General features: G+C 42.6%; 1 protein-coding gene across 1 annotated transcript in view; it reads right to left on the bottom strand.

Annotated features, from left to right (window-relative positions):
- Nucleotides 1-272: 272 nt before the first annotated feature.
- Nucleotides 273-18,431, bottom strand: part of TMEM255B (transmembrane protein 255B) — a 66,830-nt gene continuing 48,671 nt past the window's right edge. The window contains exons 5-9 of the mRNA XM_053970437.1: nucleotides 17,180-17,260; nucleotides 13,028-13,113; nucleotides 10,171-10,330; nucleotides 4,194-4,337; nucleotides 273-933 (exon numbers count right to left, since the gene is read on the bottom strand). Coding sequence (XP_053826412.1) covers nucleotides 766-933; nucleotides 4,194-4,337; nucleotides 10,171-10,330; nucleotides 13,028-13,113; nucleotides 17,180-17,260 — 639 coding nt within the window. The 3' untranslated portion in view covers nucleotides 273-765. The remainder of the gene's footprint in view (nucleotides 934-4,193; nucleotides 4,338-10,170; nucleotides 10,331-13,027; nucleotides 13,114-17,179; nucleotides 17,261-18,431) is intronic.

Genomic DNA, 18,431 nt, shown 5'->3' with positions numbered 1-18,431 from the left:
TGGTTTTGGTTGTTGTGGTCTTTTGATTAGAAAGGAATTAATTTGAACACTAAAGTGTAGCCTAAAATACACATCTGGAAATGGTATTTTTAGTGCATTAACATGACATTTTACTATTCAGACTAGACTGGCACAAAGTTCAGCTAAAACAGTCCCAACAGTCCCTTTCTATCTGAAACTATTTGGTAGGGTACTTCTTCCTCTTCTTTTGTTTTCCTTTCCTTCCAAATACACACAGCCTTAGGTATAGTATAAATATACACAGTGAACTTTATTGTAAAATAATTGCCACACTTTATTGGTACAACACTTTCACCAGAAGAGTTATTAAATACTACAAGCAAACAAACTCTTGCTACCCAAAATTATTGACTCTGGGAGCTCCTGGCTACCCACTCAGACAACACAGGCTAAAACCCCTCAATATTGGTTCATGAAAGCAGAACACATATCTGGAGTGTTTTTTTCATTTTTCCTCTTGAAGAAAATCTATTCTGCAGTGGAGTGAAAGGGAAACATCTCATGCTTGCCATAGCCAGAAAGTTCTGCTACATCTGACTGCAGGCACACTGAGTGGTGACGTGCCTGCCCTTACAGCTCCAGGGCTCTGCCCTGCTCACAGGGAGATGTGGGTAAAAGCAGAGTGGCAGTAACACATTCTGTGCTGGCCTCCTTTAGGAAGTCTAGTGCCTGCACAGCACAGTTTCCAGAGGTTTCTTTAAAACAAAATAAAAGCCTACCAGTTCCTAAAATAAATTCTTTGTTCTATGGTGCGTATGGTGGAGGCTTTTCTCCAGGCAAGCAGTAAGTTGGTGTATAAAGGGCTGGAGCATTTGGGGGAAGACCATAGCTGGAGCTGGACTGAGATGGAGGCTGAGTTTCTTCTGATAAAGAAATGTCAGTAGATGATGTTCCTGGAAAATTGCTGGCAGGCTGTATCAGACAAAGAAAAATAACTTCTTCAGTAAATGATTACAACCCCATTGCAGCTTTGTGTTGTTTGCCATGTGTTACATAAACGATTAAATTTCTCATGCATTGCAGCACAACATTAACTTTAGTTCTAAAGCACCTGCTTAAGTATAGCAATGATGGTGTCTAGTGAAACAAGAGATTCCATCTGTAACCCAAGTCATTTTTAATAGACATTGTGCAGACAGCTAGGCAATACAGCAGAACAGGAATTTCTGCAGGAAAACATGCTTGGCTTCCTGGGCGAGGCACAGCACCTGACTGACTGATTAGATTACGTGTAGCTGTTCCTTTCCTGGCTTCACTGTGAAATTTAAATTACCTCAGATGTAATTAATCTCAGTTATAATACTTGCATAAATATTTGCCAAATGCAGATTCCTCTTAAGAGAAAATTTTATAGGTAGGCACATGTCTCCCTCTTTGGCAGTCAGGTATGATGGGGCTTTGCCTGAAAAAGGCACAATAAATAAATAGAGCTTGGAAACCCTGAGCTTAATGAACCCTGCTTCAGGAACAAGCAGGGTTCATTAAAACAAAAGAATGCATGTAGGGAATAATATTCAGGACAAAATCCTACTACTGCTTTAAACAAAGTTTTGTCACTGATTTCAAGAGGGTGAGGATTTTACTGCTCCTCTCATGTGCCAGCATGTGCCAGTCTATGGGCTTCAGCTGAAGACTTGGGCTCAGCTCCGCTCACTTTCAGACTTTAAAGTGAACTTAAAGTGCCTGGAATTTAAAAACAAGATAAAGTAATCATGGATCTTTTTCAAGGGAAATTAAAAATCCGGGCAAGTGATGTTCCCTGATGCTAAAAAAAAAAAAGAATAGCCACAATTAGAAGGCCAGGGCCAGGGCTGGCCCTTGGACAATGGCATCTCAGAGCTGTCCAGGGCTGGCAGACCCCATGCCAAGGTGTTTGCTTCCTCATGGGGCTCCATGTGAGCAGGGGCTGCTGCCCTGGGTCAAACCCTCCTGGCAAGGAGAATTGTCCCACATTTGTACCACACAGTGACTTAGTGAGTGAGAATGGGGACATCCCAACAGGAAGGCTTGTTTATGCCCTTTAAATCTCTGAGGCAGTGCAGGTGCACTGACAGACCTGCTAGACACTTCACCTCCAAACGTAGGTGTTGTGGTTTTGAGTTGGCTTGGGGTTTTATTTATTTCGGAGTTGTTGCTTCCCTCCCCTCTCAATCTGCAGCTACTGCTTCCATGTTTGCCTGGAATTGTTTCTGCAGTGAGTTCTCTAGCAGGAATAACTGGCAAAACCCATAACTGCTGTCATCACCACCAGTCCCTGCCCAACTAATCAGGACCATTACCTGCCCAGCTGGCTGGCCTGTTACTGAGACTAGTTGTGGCTGAACTGTACTAGTAAGGGATGCATTATTTTCTTGCACATGTCACAGTAAACAAAAGAAATGCTGGTTACATCCTTTCAAATGCATTCCTGCTATCACCATTTCTTTTTGCCATATGGCTGATTTCTTTTATAGACTTTGCCTCTCTGGCAAGCATTTATTCAGTGAGATACTGGATTCAGGACCAGGAATGAATGTCACATATCTTTCACCTGAGATAATTCACTGGTGTCTCTAAAGGGTAGAACAGCTCAGTCAGGATCTTCTACTCTGTGGACAGCTAAAACTTAATTCAATTTCCCACATCTAAGTGTGCAGCCCTTTTGGGATGCCATGGGATATCCCAGATGTCCACACAGATATGACCCGGGGACAATGGGACCTGAACATGGACACTCTCAGAGTAGCAGAAGGGGACAGGTGCCTACTTGATCTCATTATCAGGCAGTACTGCATCCCTACATGCCAACAGCCCCTGTGTTCAGTCAGATGAATCCCAGACCCAGACTGGGATTAAGGACTACAACCATCTGAGCAGGGCTTGTGAAGGTCTGAATCCAGCAGCTTGAAGCACTTAGATGGAACATGAAGACCTCAGACCTCCAGCCCCATGGATTCAGCCCACAGCTCTCAAGCAATGGAAGCAGATGGCTGTTAAGCTTCTGGCTGATCCTAATCATTCCTGCTTCTATCATTCACAATTTGTACCAAGTTTATCGTGATTTTTTAAAATTCATATACTGATGCAGAAATTACTTCTCTCCAAACTGCAACATAATGAGTTCATACATACAGGGAGGTGACTTGCTTTTACTTTTTTTCCCAGGAATAGAGTTAATTTTCCCCATTATTTCTTAGTAACTATCCCAGTGGATCTCAGTGTTTCTTACTAACCTCTCCTGACTTGGGGACAGCTGGCAGTGTCTGCTTCTGAATGTTATGAAGGGGAAGGAAGATAAATGAACACACTTATTTGAAAAAAGTAGAAATCTAGGGAAATAACAGTGTTTCTCAGTGGACTGAACAGTTACAATCGTTATAGATGGATAATGAAATTATTTGCTCTCGCATTCAAGGGATGAATATTGTGTGAATATTAAGAGAAGCTTTATTGATATATAGTTATGTTATTGTAGTTTAGATGTCCTCTGTTCTCCCCATAGTTCCCTTTGCCCCCCCTCTGTATTGTTGCCATCAGACAGTCTGTGTTATTTAGGACAGGTAGAAAGAAGGCGTGCACATGTGCCCCTTCCATGGGGCAGTTGGGAATGGAAAAGTTTATTGCTTCAGGGGTGCGGCATGACAACACCTGACCTCCAATCAAGTTACAAGAAAGCAATCTCCACCCATAAACAGCAAAGGAGAGCTGACTGACAGACTTTGGGTGGGGCCAGGGTTGGCTGATGCAACCCCTAGGAGTATAAAGGACCGAGCACCATCTTGAAGATGAATTGGCTATGTGGTAGGCAGCCATGAGGGCAGTTCTCAGTGCTGCAATTTTTCCTTATTTAGTCCTTTTGTTGTATTTTTGTTAAGGTTTAATAAACCTTTTAAAATTTTTAAAGTGAGCGGTCATTTCTCACACAATCGATCCTCATGACTGCTTACAAGAATCTTTTCAGCTTATTTTCATGTGTTTCTCTACTCTCTCTACTCTTGGCTACGCTTACCTCATCAGCAGGTAAGAGTTCAAAGGACAACCAGAACAGGCCAGAAGACTAGGCACAGACTAAGTCATCCCACAGACAAACCTGGGAGATGGGATCCAGCTAAGACCTACCTCTGCTGTGTTTGTACTGAGTAGCAGCTAATGGTTTTCTGATGGTGTGAGAAGGGTGTGTGTTGGCACTGTACCTGAAGAGGCAATGGGTAGGACGGATAGGTAGAAATTGTGGCTGCGGAAGGACAGAACCCAGCGTAGGTCAGGATCTGCTGGGCAGGATTGTACAGGATCTGAGGAGGAGGTGCAGCACTGAAGGCGATTTGGGACAGAGGTACCTGTTGAGCACACAAGACAACAATTTATCAGTACAATGTAGAGGGGGCTGGAGCAGGAGCTGCTCCTAACACAAGCAACAAGACAATTTAACAACTTTCTATTTTCCAACACAATACCAGTAGTACAAAAAAACAGCAGACAGAATGAGAGGAGGGTGTATCCGGAATGAATTTTCTGAGTAAAAATACACAGCTATTTTAATCTTCTTCCCTTGGAAAAAGGCGGCTGGTGCTTCCCTAGCAACAGTTACAGAAGCACTGGCAGGACTCCAGATCCGAGACACCCTGAAAGTGCACAGCATACAGCTTTGGCTGCCTCTTCTTATTCATCCAGCACCAAACACCAAGTCCTTCACCATTTACTGCAGACTTCTTCCAATAGAATTATCTGATGCCCTCAAGTCTTCTTTCTCTGCTTTCCTACACAGATTTACCTAGATCTCCCTTTCCAGACCAGTTGCTTCTCTTTAACAGCTCACTCTCACTTGGGAAATGGAGTTCGCTTCTGGCTCTCCAGCATCACTCTCAATGTGCTTACCTCATTCCTACTGTAGAAAATCCTTCTCTCATGGCTTTATTGGCATGTCTTTTAATTACAATGCAAAATTAACTTTGCATGAAGTAATAGCTCACATTAAACCAGCTAAAAAATCTTGGTCAGAAAGAAAGACCAAAAGCTGAATGTGAAAGAGAGTTTGTGTTAAACCCTAAAACCCTGTGCTATATAACAATTTGTGAAGGACAGCAGAGTAACAAAGCTTTGTGAAATATTTTCATGAGATAAATCCAGTGGTTTCTTTTATTTCCTTTGTTTTTGTTAGCAGATTCCTCCACATGAGAGCATGGAATTTTCTTTTCACTGAAATAATAAAATATGGTAGTTGCCAGACAAATGCTGAAAGCAGCAGCCAGTTTTTTTGGGTTGGTTTTTTTTTTTTTTTTTTTTTTTTTTTCCACTTCCTTTCAAATTTATCTGTGGAAGATATAAACCACTGCACCCTCTGGAGACAGTGTGAGATCTCCCTGTGATTGAGAAAGAGATATATTAATTGTTTGCACATGGAAAACATCATCTAGATCACTGATGCACCACATAAGGTTACTGAAACATCTAGGCCTTAGTTTCCTGGGGAAATCTGGCAGTTCAGGAGCTGGCATGGAGAAAGGCTGGGATCAAAGGCAGAGAGCTTATTTCACAGGAGAAGAAAAGTCTCTCATCTTCAAGGCACCCTCCTCAAAACACTCTCATCTGCAAGGTACCCACCCTTCTACATGCCCTGCTGGGTGGATATGGTGGGGAAAAGACACTGCCTCAGGCGTAGGGAGGAGCAGGTAACCTGCTTGCCTCAGATCCAAAGGTTTGGGGCCAGTGCACAGCCCCAGAGTGTGCCCTTCCTCCCTTAGAGGAGGGATAAAATCAGATCCCTCTCACATAAGTGAGTCAAGAAACTTTACCCACAGATGTCAAATATAGATGCCTGTTCTGCATCTGTCACCAACTTTCTGGTGTGGGTCTCTTTGGGTGCTGCTGTTTGACCCCCTTTGGCTTCTTCTCTTAGGAACCTCTCAGTCCTCTCACATTCCATCCAGCCACAGAGCAATGCTCTCTAATTGCTAAGGATGAACATCTCAGCAGTCCAGAAGACAAATCTGGGGAGTCATCCATGCCACATCTACTAATTCAAAGCACCTTATTATTGTGCTATCTGGTCTCAGTCCAGGGCTAGCAACAATTTGTGGTTACTGAAGCTGGTTGGATGCTTGTATCAAGTATTCCAGTAATTACTCTGTGTTAAATTACTCACCTAAAATACACGGGTAGGTTGAGACATTCTAAACTGCACCAACACCCAAGTCAAAGAGATAAGGAGCTATGAACTAGCCAGGGAGTGCTAACAGTGCCAGCTCACTGGCCTCACACAGACCTGCCAGAGCATTTATGCCTGACCTCCAGCTTCTTTTCACATCAGACTGCACCTGTAGTTGCATAAGTGCTAAGACATAAACCCATGGCAAGTAGCTCAGTAATTAGGGGTTCGTTTTGCTTTCCTTTTTAGAACAGGTTGAGGGAAGAGGAGAGGGGATAAAGCAATGCTATTTAATCTGTTCAGATTCCTTTAAGGACTGCAAGAAGGAGACTAATTAAAACAAATTTTAAAAAGCATCCCCTTCCCAGCCTCCCCATCCTCCCCTCAGGATTATCAGTGGATTAATGCAGCCCTAAACTCAGGGCAGGCAGATTCCTTGGCAAGGTGTGTCAGAAAAACATCCAGAAGTCATCAAATGAACACTGGGACAGGGAAGGGAGTTTCTAGATTAACTCATCATCAGCAAGTAAAATCTTCCATGTAATTCTTTACCTGCAGCTTCTGTAAGAAATAATCACAGTGTGTTATCATTTTGGGTACTTTGGCTACATCTATTGATGTAATTTCTTGATCTGCTTTTTTGTTAGAGGTGACTTTAAGGTAACTACCTCCATGTCCTATATCCAAGCATACTGTAGATCTTAAAAGGAGACCAGGGGAGTGTGCTAGGTTCTGCAGGGAATTTGTCACGAGAAAGAAAAGCTGAAATAACCAAAACAACACTATTTTTTCTGTCCAGGAAATATGATGGGTTTAAAGGAAAGGGCACTGTTTTGCAAACTCTCCCCTTTGTAACATGGTTTGGCTGCCAGCATTCCCCAGAGATAAACATAATGTTTTTTGTTTGACTAGTCAGCCTGGCCTTGTGTTTTCTGGAAGTCAATCCCAAAGCAGTGCTGTGAGGCATTTCAGGGGGCTTTGCAGTTCTCCCTGCAAAATGCCAGTGAGCATTTATGTGAGAAGCTGATATCTTAAAGCAAAGTAAATAGTTCTCTCACACATTTTAAAGGGTTTTTTTGTTTTGTTTTGTTTTGTTTTTGTATTTTTTTTTTTGCTCTTTTTATTTCAGTCCCATGCCCCTTTCTTTTCCTCTTCTACTTGATGTTTTCCTGGCCCGTCTTCCACCAAGAGTTGCTCCTTTTGTAAGGAAAGGGAGCAGCAGATTAGCAAATTATTTCTGGTACTAACTCAAAAGAACCCTGAGAAAGCACAGGCAGGAGCAAGGAGCAGTCATTGCATTTTGGATTGCTGCTTTAGTAAGATTTTCACAAGCATAGCTGAGGTGACTGACACAAACTCATCTTTCCCTTGAACTATGACATCCTTTTCCTGCTCACACTCGGTGGAGACATTGAACAGCTTATTCAGATGAGGTTTTTAGTTGGAGCCCTGACAGACTCACTCCAGCTACGCTCAGGGTCAAGATGCACATCCATTGCTGCTGTGATTTCCCCCCATGGTTTTATGCCACCCAGTCAGAGGACCCAGACCATGACCCAGGCTCTGCCTCCCAACAACGGAATGTGCCAGATCATGGAGACTGCAGTTCTCCTAGGAACATCTCCTTGGCTTGATGTTCCTCACAAGCAGTGCAGTGATGGCCCTGCAAAGCACAGAGCTGTATCAAAGCATCAGCCCAAATCTCATGTAAGCCTAGGTTTGAACAAGATAGGTTGAGGGACTCAGGCTGGCTCTCTGCTCTTGCTGCTCTCAGCAAGAAAACTGCTTCTACTCCCTTTGGGCAGCTGCAGCTCTTCAGTGGCTGGCTGCAATCTGTTATCAATTCCTTGCAGGAGTCCCCTGCATAAAGGAGAGCTCGGCTGCACATTTCTTACACGCCATAGCTCAGGGTGCTCGTTTGGCTTAAGCTGGACAGAGGAATATTTCCAGGAAATGTTGCAACTCTTAACAAAGGTGAATTTCAAACAATTCATATGTCCCTGCTCTATTTTAAACATGGTTTTAAGCACCCAACACACGTTGTAGATAGCCTGGGCATGCTTCCTGAGGAATGCTGGGTGGTCAGAGCAGTCAGGCCTGATGGCCTCGAGTCTGACTGGGTCTTTGGCTCTGACTGGGTGCCAGTTCTGAGCAGCCCCTTCCTGCCAGTCTGCTCCCCTTCCTGTCCTGATGTACATCTCAGCTATCTCTCTTGCCTTCTCTTCCCTGCTCTCTCTCTTTTTTTTTCATTTTACCCATCTTTCTATTCAGTTTTCTCCTCTGCAACAGTGACCAGACACATCATGGATCTAAGATGACCCTGCTGCTATCACACCGCACTTTGGTTCCTGCATTTCACCTCCATCTCCATGCCTCTGTCCATTTAGTTCTAATACTCTCCTGAGAGCCTAGTAAATCAAGACGCCCTTGCTTGGTTTTTAGGCATCGCTTTAGCAAACAGGGCCACTGACAGTGATAATCCCAGGAACAGCAACTTCACACTTTAACGTGTCAGTAAATCCAGGCAAATGAGGGACATTACTGGAGAATCCCTCTCACCACACAGTCTCTTCTGAATGCTGTGGTGCACATCAGCACAGCAGGTGGTGTGGCACAGCGAGTGGCATTCCTTAGTGAAACAAAAGGGATGTTGAAGTCCCGAGCACACAACTGTTTGAATAAAATTTTAACTGGTACTTCAGAATTCATCCCCATTCTTAGGGAAAAGAACTACACAAGCCTGAGCAGTCACACGTAGGACTTGACTTTTACATGTTAGCTACAAACTAGCATCCTCAGACTCCGTGCTGTCCCACACATTCAATGATGAAGTAGAAGGGAAAAAATATGCCACTAAGTGAATTGCCAGCATTTGTTTACACTGTTGTGGTTTTTTTCTACCATTCACTTATTTGACCGGGCTTGACCCGCTTAGCTGTGAACAGCTGGCAACAGCTTTGCCTAAAAGCATAAATCCATGAGAGAGGCTGAATTGTTAAGGGACAATGACTCAAAACATTCCCCCATTTGTTGAGACCCCAAGGTGCTCAGCTGAGCTGGAGGAGGTGAACTTTTGGGTGTGTAATGGCTAAACCTCTGATCTGATAAGGCACAGAGTGAATGATGAGGGAGATAGAAGCTGGATCCCGTGGAGATGGATTGTTCCCATTGTCATGCTAATTTGTGCTCTCCTGCACAAACCACTGGGTTGGGGACCTCCCCTCCTCTCCTCAGGGAATTACCTGGGAATTCAGGACATTTGCCTGTGGGCTCAGCGTCTTTATCTCTGCTGATAGGACATAACTGACTCAACTGCTGCTAGGATAGGCAGCTGTGTTGTCTTAGAAGGTGTCAAGGATTCCCAAAGCATACTATAATTCACATTATTATGTCAAGTTCCCCGCCTAGTGGGAGGTGCCTGTGCATTCCCACCTGAACCAGAGTGAATATAGACCCACTAGATGTTGTGTTCTGGGGATTTCTCTCCACCACGTCTTCAGGATTTCCTCCACCACCAGACAGATGTGGTCAGCAAACACCACTTTGACCAAGACTGCACAGCAACCAAGTCTTGTCTCTTGTAGGTGGTGAGATCCTCACACTTCTGTCCTTTCTCTCTTTCTTCCTTCCTTTCCCCTTGTGTGTGTCCTTGGGTGATGTTGTTGCACTTTCACATTGCAATGCTTTCATATTGTATTACTATAGATAATAACCACCAAAACTGCTTCATAGCTGCTTTCCTTTGCTACCAAATTGTTCTATAATAAACTCTACATTGTTTATTTAAAAGCAGTGACATTCGGTGTTGTTTCATTTTAATCTGCTCCAAGGGAGCTATTAACAGGAACCTGGGTTACATTCTTGGTATCTTCTGTGGTGGCTCCTAACATTCCAGACTCCCACAACACTCAGGAAACACATGTAAAGCATCTCCTTTGTACATTTATACTTCCTTGGTTTTAACTAATTTGATAATGCCAACAAGCAGAAAGCCCTCACATAAGGCAAAAGACTGTGAGCCTTACCATGTCTTTAAATGCCCCAAGAATGGCTGCGGTGATAATGCCCAGGAACAAGCCGATGATGTTGAGGACTGTGGAGGACCACAACAGTCTGTACAGGTGGAGCACATCCTGACAGCTGCTCACGCCGAGAAACTCATAGTAGCTGGAGGACTGGTCTGAGCTGAAAGAGAATGCAGACAATGTCACTGCAGTGAGAATGGTTCTGCACACAATATAGAGCACCACAGGATCTGACTCCTTGCTTCCTCTTTGGCAAAGTACTACACCCATGCTCCCACCAAAAACTGCCCAGAAGAACTGGAGAAAGCCCTGCTGAAAAACTGGCTCTGCTAAGGTCAGCATCAAATGTAATCCAACCCTAGTTTGGCTGATTGGTGGCGGTTACCAGCATGGACCCTTCTTTATTTTTTGTTCAGTGTCTCTAAACAGAGACATAATCTTGGTATGTGGAGGCTGCCCTTTCCATTTAGCTACCAGATAAAGCTTGCTTAGCTTTGCTTTTTTTTCCCCAGCTCACCTAGAAATCTGCTGGCATCTCAAAAATTGGGGAAGGCAAGTTGCTTAAGCATTAATTCCGCTACAGGAAGGGAGATATTGCCAGCTAGCTACATTGTTTATGGTGTCTATGGTTCCAAATTAATGCAACACAGTACAGTATAAAGTTGTCTTTACACTCCGGTTTGTACTATCCAGAAATCTTTGTTCATATTTCTACACCACATTGGTTATTGTAAATCAGGCATGTGGTGAAGTTACACCTCACTGTCTTGCCAAAAGCCAGAAATATCCTACTGCAAAATTTGAAACCACAGGTTCCTGCAGTTCTTTCCAGTACCTGCCCTAATTTGAGCCCACTAATGAGCTCCTAGAGCAGCTATTTGAATTGCAAAGGTTTTTTAAAATGCCAAGCCTCTTTTTCCACTGTTAGGAAATTGCCAAATTGCCATCAGATTATGGTGGAAACCAGAAGTGAGCAGTTTGTGTTCACTCTTCTGCTCCCCCATCCCCAGTGGATGGGGCAGCGTGTGCATGTATGGTTAGGGAAAGCTCTGCAGAGCAGTTCACAACATTTCTGGGAAGAACCAAGCTAGGCACAGTAACTTCTGGAAATATCCAATCAATGGCTTCAGGTCATGGTTCTGGCACTGAAGAACCACTACTATTGAGCTCACCTGGGCCCTGCATGAGCCCATCTTCAGCTACAGCTTCAGCTGCCATGAGGCTGAAGAAATTGGATTTACAATCCTGCCATCATATCAGTCTATTCTATGGCTGACAACAAATCATTTGGTGGGCCTGTGCCTCCTACTTCTCTCTAGCCATCCTGCGAACTGGAATTGCCAAGTCTCCAGAGCAGTGTGACTGTTTATTTACCCTGGATTTGTCCATGCCAGTGCCATAAGATCTTGCTGTCCACTGTAGAATGTTGACAATAGCAGAACACACACATTTAATTATATCATTGAATAATGTCACAGCAGTGAACAGTCCCAAGTGTTTCAAACAAACTCAATGTCTCAGAAAAATGGCACTGAGGATCTCCACCTGAAAGGGAAATACGCCTGATCTCTCCTCATGGTTACTTTAAGCAACAGTTTCAGTCACTCTTTTTTGACAATTCCGAATACTTTCACCCCTTTAACAGCCCTGATCTTTTCTGTGTTAGTTGGGCTGTTTGGTTCAGTGTTAACATATAGGCATTAGCTGTGTACCACAGAAGGAAGCATTCTCACTATATACATACTGCATTGCAAATATGATAAAAGGTTCCAAAGTTGAGCATTCTCTACCTTTCCTACTTGTTTTGTACGCCTCCATCATGTCCAGATTTAATATTTCTTACAAATGCAAAAGACTCTGCACAGACTTTCATTCACTTTGTTTCTCCCATCTGCATAAATCACTTCCCTCTAGTCCCAAATGTTTTTTTACTTCTCAGAGATATCACCTGGCTAAGAGCTACTTTTTCATGCAGAAGCCTTGTGTAGAAGCTTGATTGTTCCCACCTTGTTTCCCTACACCGAAAATATTTATGTCTGGCATCACGCTAGCCAAGTTCTACAGAGGACTGAGGTTATTCAGGGCTGCTAGCATGTGAAGAGGAGGCAAAACCAAAATAAAATAGATATAGGAAGGAAGAAAGATGAGAAATACACAGGGGGAAAGAAGGAAAAGTGACTGTGGCTGAACTGTAGAGGGTTGCAGAGGTTGCATGAGAGTGCATGGTAAGATGATTTACAAGGGCAGGTAGAGATAACACAAGGAAGAATGGTTTTAAACAAAAACAGGGAAGATTTAGATACTAGGAAGAAATTCCTCACTGTGAGGGTGGTGAGACATTGGAACAGATGGCCCAGAGAAGTTGTGGATGCCCCATTAGTGGAAGTGTTCAAGGCCAGATTGGGTGAGGCTCTGAGCAGCCTGGTCCAGTGGAAGGTATCCCAAACCATGGCAGGACAGTTGGAACCAGATGGTCTTGAAGGTCTCTTCCAACCCAAACCATCCTGTGATTCTATGACAGTGAGATGTGCCAAGCAGAAGATTCAGTAAATCTAATGGGAAAAATGCATTGCCAGGCCAACAGTATATCTGAACAGGGATGTAACTGAGTGATCAGTTTTGATCACACAGCAAAATGCTTATGGACATATTCAAAGAAAAAGAAAATTAAATAATACCAACACTAATGAACAACTCCTGACCTACTTTGTGCTGGCATCAGGACTTCAGTTGCAGAGGAACTGGATTTCTCAGCATACAAGCTCCCTGTGTTACTTCTTCAGGCCCTACCATTTACAAGTAAGGCCAGCTAACCAAGAATTTCTCAGAGAATTTCAGAATGCACACAGATACTTACTTCTCACAGTTGTACAGATCACAGCAATAGCATGTGTTACTCTTCACTTTCAGCTGGCACTTGCTGTTTAAGGTATGACATGTAACCTGCCAAAAAAGCAGAAACGTACTTTTATGTTCAATGTTTCAGTGTTGTGTGAATCATCTTACTGTACTGACCACACACACACACAAAAAAAAAAAAAAAAAAACAAACCAAAAAAACCCCCAAAAAAAACCCAAAAAACCCAAAAACCAACCAAACAGAAAAAAAACAAAAAAAAAAAAACAAAAAAAACCAAAAAACAAAACAAAACAAAAAAAACCCAAACAAACAAACCACAAAACCCAAAAAAACAGCTACTACAGCATTGCCAAGTTATAATACCTTGTACAGAAAGATCCTGAGATTCCAAAATTCATGACTGGAAGCCAGAAGGCCATCCCTGAGCACACAGGAGTTTTAACCAGAGCAACAGCCCTTGAGTCTGAAGGCATTTGCACTATGGAGCCCAGAGCTCCCAGGACCAGTCTGCAGCTAGGGCTGCCAGAGTTTTCAAGAGCTTTGCTGCACTGCCTGGTGCTATTCTGCTGAGACCCAGAGTGTGCAGCCAGGAGGCTCAGATTTCTGTGACAAACTGGCCATAGGTCTGGAGAGATACACCACAGCAAACACTGAAGTGGATAAGAGAACCAGTCTGTTATAGTGGGGAAATGGCAAGGGAGCCAATTTATTTGAACAGCTTCCAATAAATGGGAACTCTGCCCTTACAGTGAAACCTTCCTAAGAAGGAAGTAATTATGAACAACAGCAAGAATAATCTTCAAACCCACAAACAGAATAATTCAGAAAAGATCCAAGCACTCCAGCAAATAAGTACCATTTATTGCAGGCTCTCAAATACAAAACTGAAAAGGTTTATTTATGTGAGGAGGAATTCCAGGGATGGACAGATGTTAGAACAATAAAGGCAGGCACACGTAAGCCACTCTCCATCCAGACACAAAAATCATTTTAATGACTCCTTAAGTATGGTAAGCATTAATCACTTCTATTTGGCACTACAGACCAATTGAAATACTTTATATGTAGCACTCTTTTTTTTTCCCTGAGAGTTTTAGCTTATTGACTTTGAAATCCTGGAGAGCTGTCAGGTTTTAAAACCTAGCAGTGAGAAAACACATTCTTTCTAGAGCTTTTATTTGATAAGGAAAAAACTCTGTAACCACTGAGAATTATTTTATTCACAAAATGCAATTAAAATATATTATTGAATAGAAAACTCCTCATAATGAAAAAGTAGAAGGAGCATGCTTAGGAATACATGCCTGCTTTTGACAAATTTATCAGACAGCTCTGGCTTAGACACAAACATGTTACTCTATAGAATAGTGTCCACAAGAGATGTTAAATTAGATGTTTCTCACTTCCTAAGTCCTGGATCTGTGTATCCTTTTAGTATGAAATGTGTCACTGATGATAAGTCTGTACTCCTCATGTGCTTTGCTTTCCCAAAGGAAAAGGAAAGCAAAGGAAGAAAAGAAGAAAAGGAAAGGAAAGCCTTTTTGGAAAGGAAAGCCTTAAACACACACAGCAACAGAGCAAGTTCATCTTGCAACTGGTCTCCAACTTGCCACACTTGTCCTTAGCCGGATTTGATCAAGCAGTGGAAGATGGATGACAAAACTAATGTTAGAAGGAGATTAAAGTGATCCCTTGGGATTGCTTTGCTGCTCAGGACAAGGCTGTACCTGTAGCTAGTGTCTCATACAAATCAGCTCTTCTGTCCCAAAATGGTTATAAAAGAACAGTCTCAGTCTAGGCTGCAATCTGGAAATGGAGCTCACAGTTTGATACAGACACATCCACTTGTCAAAAGGACATCTCACCCTGAGATAGAACCTTATTTCTTCACCATTGCTCTATTGTGTCTGAACTTACTGGAGTGTAACCTAAGGGCTTTGTTGGCCTGAAGTCACATTAAGCTGCAGCTGTCAGCCTGAGCTGCAGTTTACTGCAGAAGAGGAGCGTGTTCAGTCACTGAGCGCATCAGCTTAATCAAGGCAGTGACTGAACCATCCCACATGGCTACTTCTCAAAGCAGGCTGAAAACCAATCCTGGAGCTCAGCCATTTTGTGGGATGCCCTATACTTATGCATTCAGTGGATCTTCAGACTTTAGTTTTGACCTCCTGTATGCAGTGAAAATGGCCCGGACTCGCAGAGTTAAAATACCCTTTGTTACACATGCATGACTGGGATAGGAGGGCTTTATAAGATGGAATGGGCTGCTAAAAAGTGGTTTGTTCTGATGCATGGTTTGGGGACCACTTCTGATAGGAAATAAAAGTAGTTTTTCTCTCTCCAAGCAATTATAAAGCCAGTCTGCCTGTTTTAATGGAGAAGGCTAGAAGTACAAAACAGGGAGATCAGCATGACCTTAAACATGTTTTTGGCTGCTTCTACACTACGAGACATATTATTGGCCAAGGAAGTTACTGTAGTTATCTATTTTTATCACTGCATTTTTAAAACATGCATAGAACAAGACACTCCTTTTTAGGAGAACAGTGAATAAACCAAAATAAACAAATTAATGTGTGGTGTGAGCAAGGGTGGTGGAAACAGGCCGTTTGTGGGTGTTCTGCATGTCAAGACCTATTATTTCATTTCAGTGACCAGACACATGGCTTTTTCATGTCCTGGACATTTGTAATTTATTATCTCCTCAGCACCAATTGAAGATATGTTCTCCTCTCATGGTAATTGCCAGTGAATCCAATTCTTTTTGCTTTGAGCAAAGGGAACTGAAACAGGGAGACCAAATGAGCTAGAGATCACTTACAGGTGAGAGATGTCAATCAAAAGGAAACTTGCAGTCAGTAAACAATCTGCTTTTCTAGTTAAGTGTTTGCCTGGCATGCAGAGCATACCCCCTGCTCACTACCTGGCAACCTTTGGAAAAGCAAAAGCCAAGTATAAATGCTATGAATTCTTAACTCTGAATTAGCATACACTGACTCTAAATCAGTGAACAACCAGGCAATAATGTTATTAGAAACTACATTTCTAAAAGATACAGGGTTTGTTTTTTTTTTTTTTTTCCAGAATAGAAGAAGGAGCTCTGGGTGGCCCAAGTTTAGACATTCCCAGAATCAGCAGAGCTGTGGAAAACCATCTGGCCAGAAGCCTGAGGCTGGGATCACCTGCAAGGAATTGTGGTCAGTGGGACACCAACCACATTCTCATTACAGGAATCAGAAGCATTTCTCAGGCCATGTCTGAGTCTGAGTGTGCATGCACACTTTAGAAGAGGAAGGAGTAAATCTTACAGGAAAGGGTGTTGTCACACTTAAGTTTGTCTGGGTCGGTCTTTTACATGAGATCTGTGAAATATTTTTGCTATACATTTCCTGGAATCAACAGCACGATGCCCTAGCAGCAAGACTTAAGGAGCTGCTTAACCTGGTAGTATACTTTGCTAAGCTTTCTAGAAATATTAGTGGTAACATTCCCCATACACATTTTCCTAGCCATGGCAGGAATGGTGATGAAGAACTGGCTTCTTGAAAGTTATACCACTGTTTAGCTGTTCTCCATTTCACTTTTCTATTCATGCATTACCCACAAATTTACCACAATAATAATATAGGAAAAGAAATGAAATCTGGACTTCTCAGGAAGTTAGGCATTTGTATATGGGCACTTTCCTGACCATGTTAATGTCATTGAGATAATAAAAATGCTGCATTCAAACTACTGATGTTCTTGACCTGTGCTGGATAAATACAGAGATTTGAAGTCTTCTGGATGATACAAATGGTTTAATTTAGATACTTCCTATTCCATTTGGAGTCTACAAAAGCCTTCTTAGAGGAAGATGCCAATGTGACAAACACATTCCAGACACTTATTCTACAGCACGGATGGACTAGGAATCATTCCAACCCCAGAGTAAAGTACTGGATACAAACACTGATGATGACTCAAAACCTCACTGACTAGTGATTTTAAATCATCAGAAGTTTGGACAAACAGGGAATCACTTGTGGGAGAAAAACAGTGGCATTTCTATCAACCCATGACTTACATGCACAGACATGCTCTCAAACATCTCCCTCGCTCCTCCCCAGCACAGCAGAAATGAACACATGATGGGGTGAGTTTGTTTACCTCAGTCTGGTAGGCATCATATAGGAATCCTATTCCACTTGAATAGAACTGGCATCTTTTGTTATACAGAGGTCTGGGTTCCTGTAAAGAGAAAAACAGCCAAAAAGTAATTGGTTTGGAGGATTTGGAAGGCACTATATCCATGTCCCCATGCAGATGCTTACAGCTCTGTGAAAGCAATGCAGTCACTTGGGTAAAAGGCTCACACCCCCCTGTGTTGGCTTTCTTTCTGGAATGGCTCTCCTCAGGGTTACATTTTCCATCCTCACTCCACCACTAAGCTATGTGAGTGTCATCTGTTTTTCTCTAAAAGACATCACCTTTGGCATTTAACCACTTGACACCATTTAACCACACTTGACGTCAAATATTACTGCTCTGAGAATGGTCTAGTCATTCTTTTTTCTGGTGCAGTTTCTTACCTAAGAACTAAGATCTATTTTGCAGGTTGTTTTCAAGATATGGGACTTTCTTTTTCAAGAATTTCAACAATGTCCATGGTGAGAACAAAGTAAAATAGATAATAGTTTGAATATTCCACTTATAACACACACTTCAAACCCCAGAAGTAAAACAAAGAATAATTAAGAAATTAAGGCATAAAGAGAAAGCAATTTACATTGTTTGGTTTTGCCTTATTTTCCACTTATGCTATTGCAAAAGATGCATTCACTGCTCATATTTCATATTTTGCTTGTAACAGCTCCCACAAACTGATATAAAGGAAGAACACAATGAAATATCCTTGGCCAGATGGAAAATGTGTGCTTCTGACCTTGGCAAAGAGCCACTTTGAAGCCTGGAGGATGCATACCTCAGTCAGTTTCAGGACTACACTATATTTGTTTTGGAAGGATTTGACAACTTGAGTCCTCTGTGATCCAATGTCTATCCCAAAGCAGTGTTGGATTACTTATGTTTGCAAAAAAAAAAAAAAAAAAAGAAAAGAAAAAAAGATTTTTCAACTTTCCATCACTTATCTGGTCCTGATCTGTGCCTTCAAAAGCATGAAGAGCTGGGATCCTGTGTCGATCTGTTGGAAGGTAGGAGGGCTCTGCAGAGAGACCAGGAATGTTTGGATGGATGGGCAGAGTCCAATAGGATGAAGTTTAATAAGTCCAAGTGCTGAGCCCTGCATTTTGGCCACAATAATCCCCTGCAACATTATTGGCTGGGGACGGTGTGGCTGGACAGTGCCCAGGTGGAAAGGGACCTGGGGGTACTGCTCAACAGCCGGCTGAACATGAGCCAG

This window comes from Vidua macroura, chromosome 2 (genome assembly GCF_024509145.1).
Source record: "Vidua macroura isolate BioBank_ID:100142 chromosome 2, ASM2450914v1, whole genome shotgun sequence".
NCBI classification, from domain to species: domain Eukaryota; kingdom Metazoa; phylum Chordata; class Aves; order Passeriformes; family Viduidae; genus Vidua; species Vidua macroura.
This window is presented reverse-complemented; position numbering and strand designations above follow the sequence as displayed.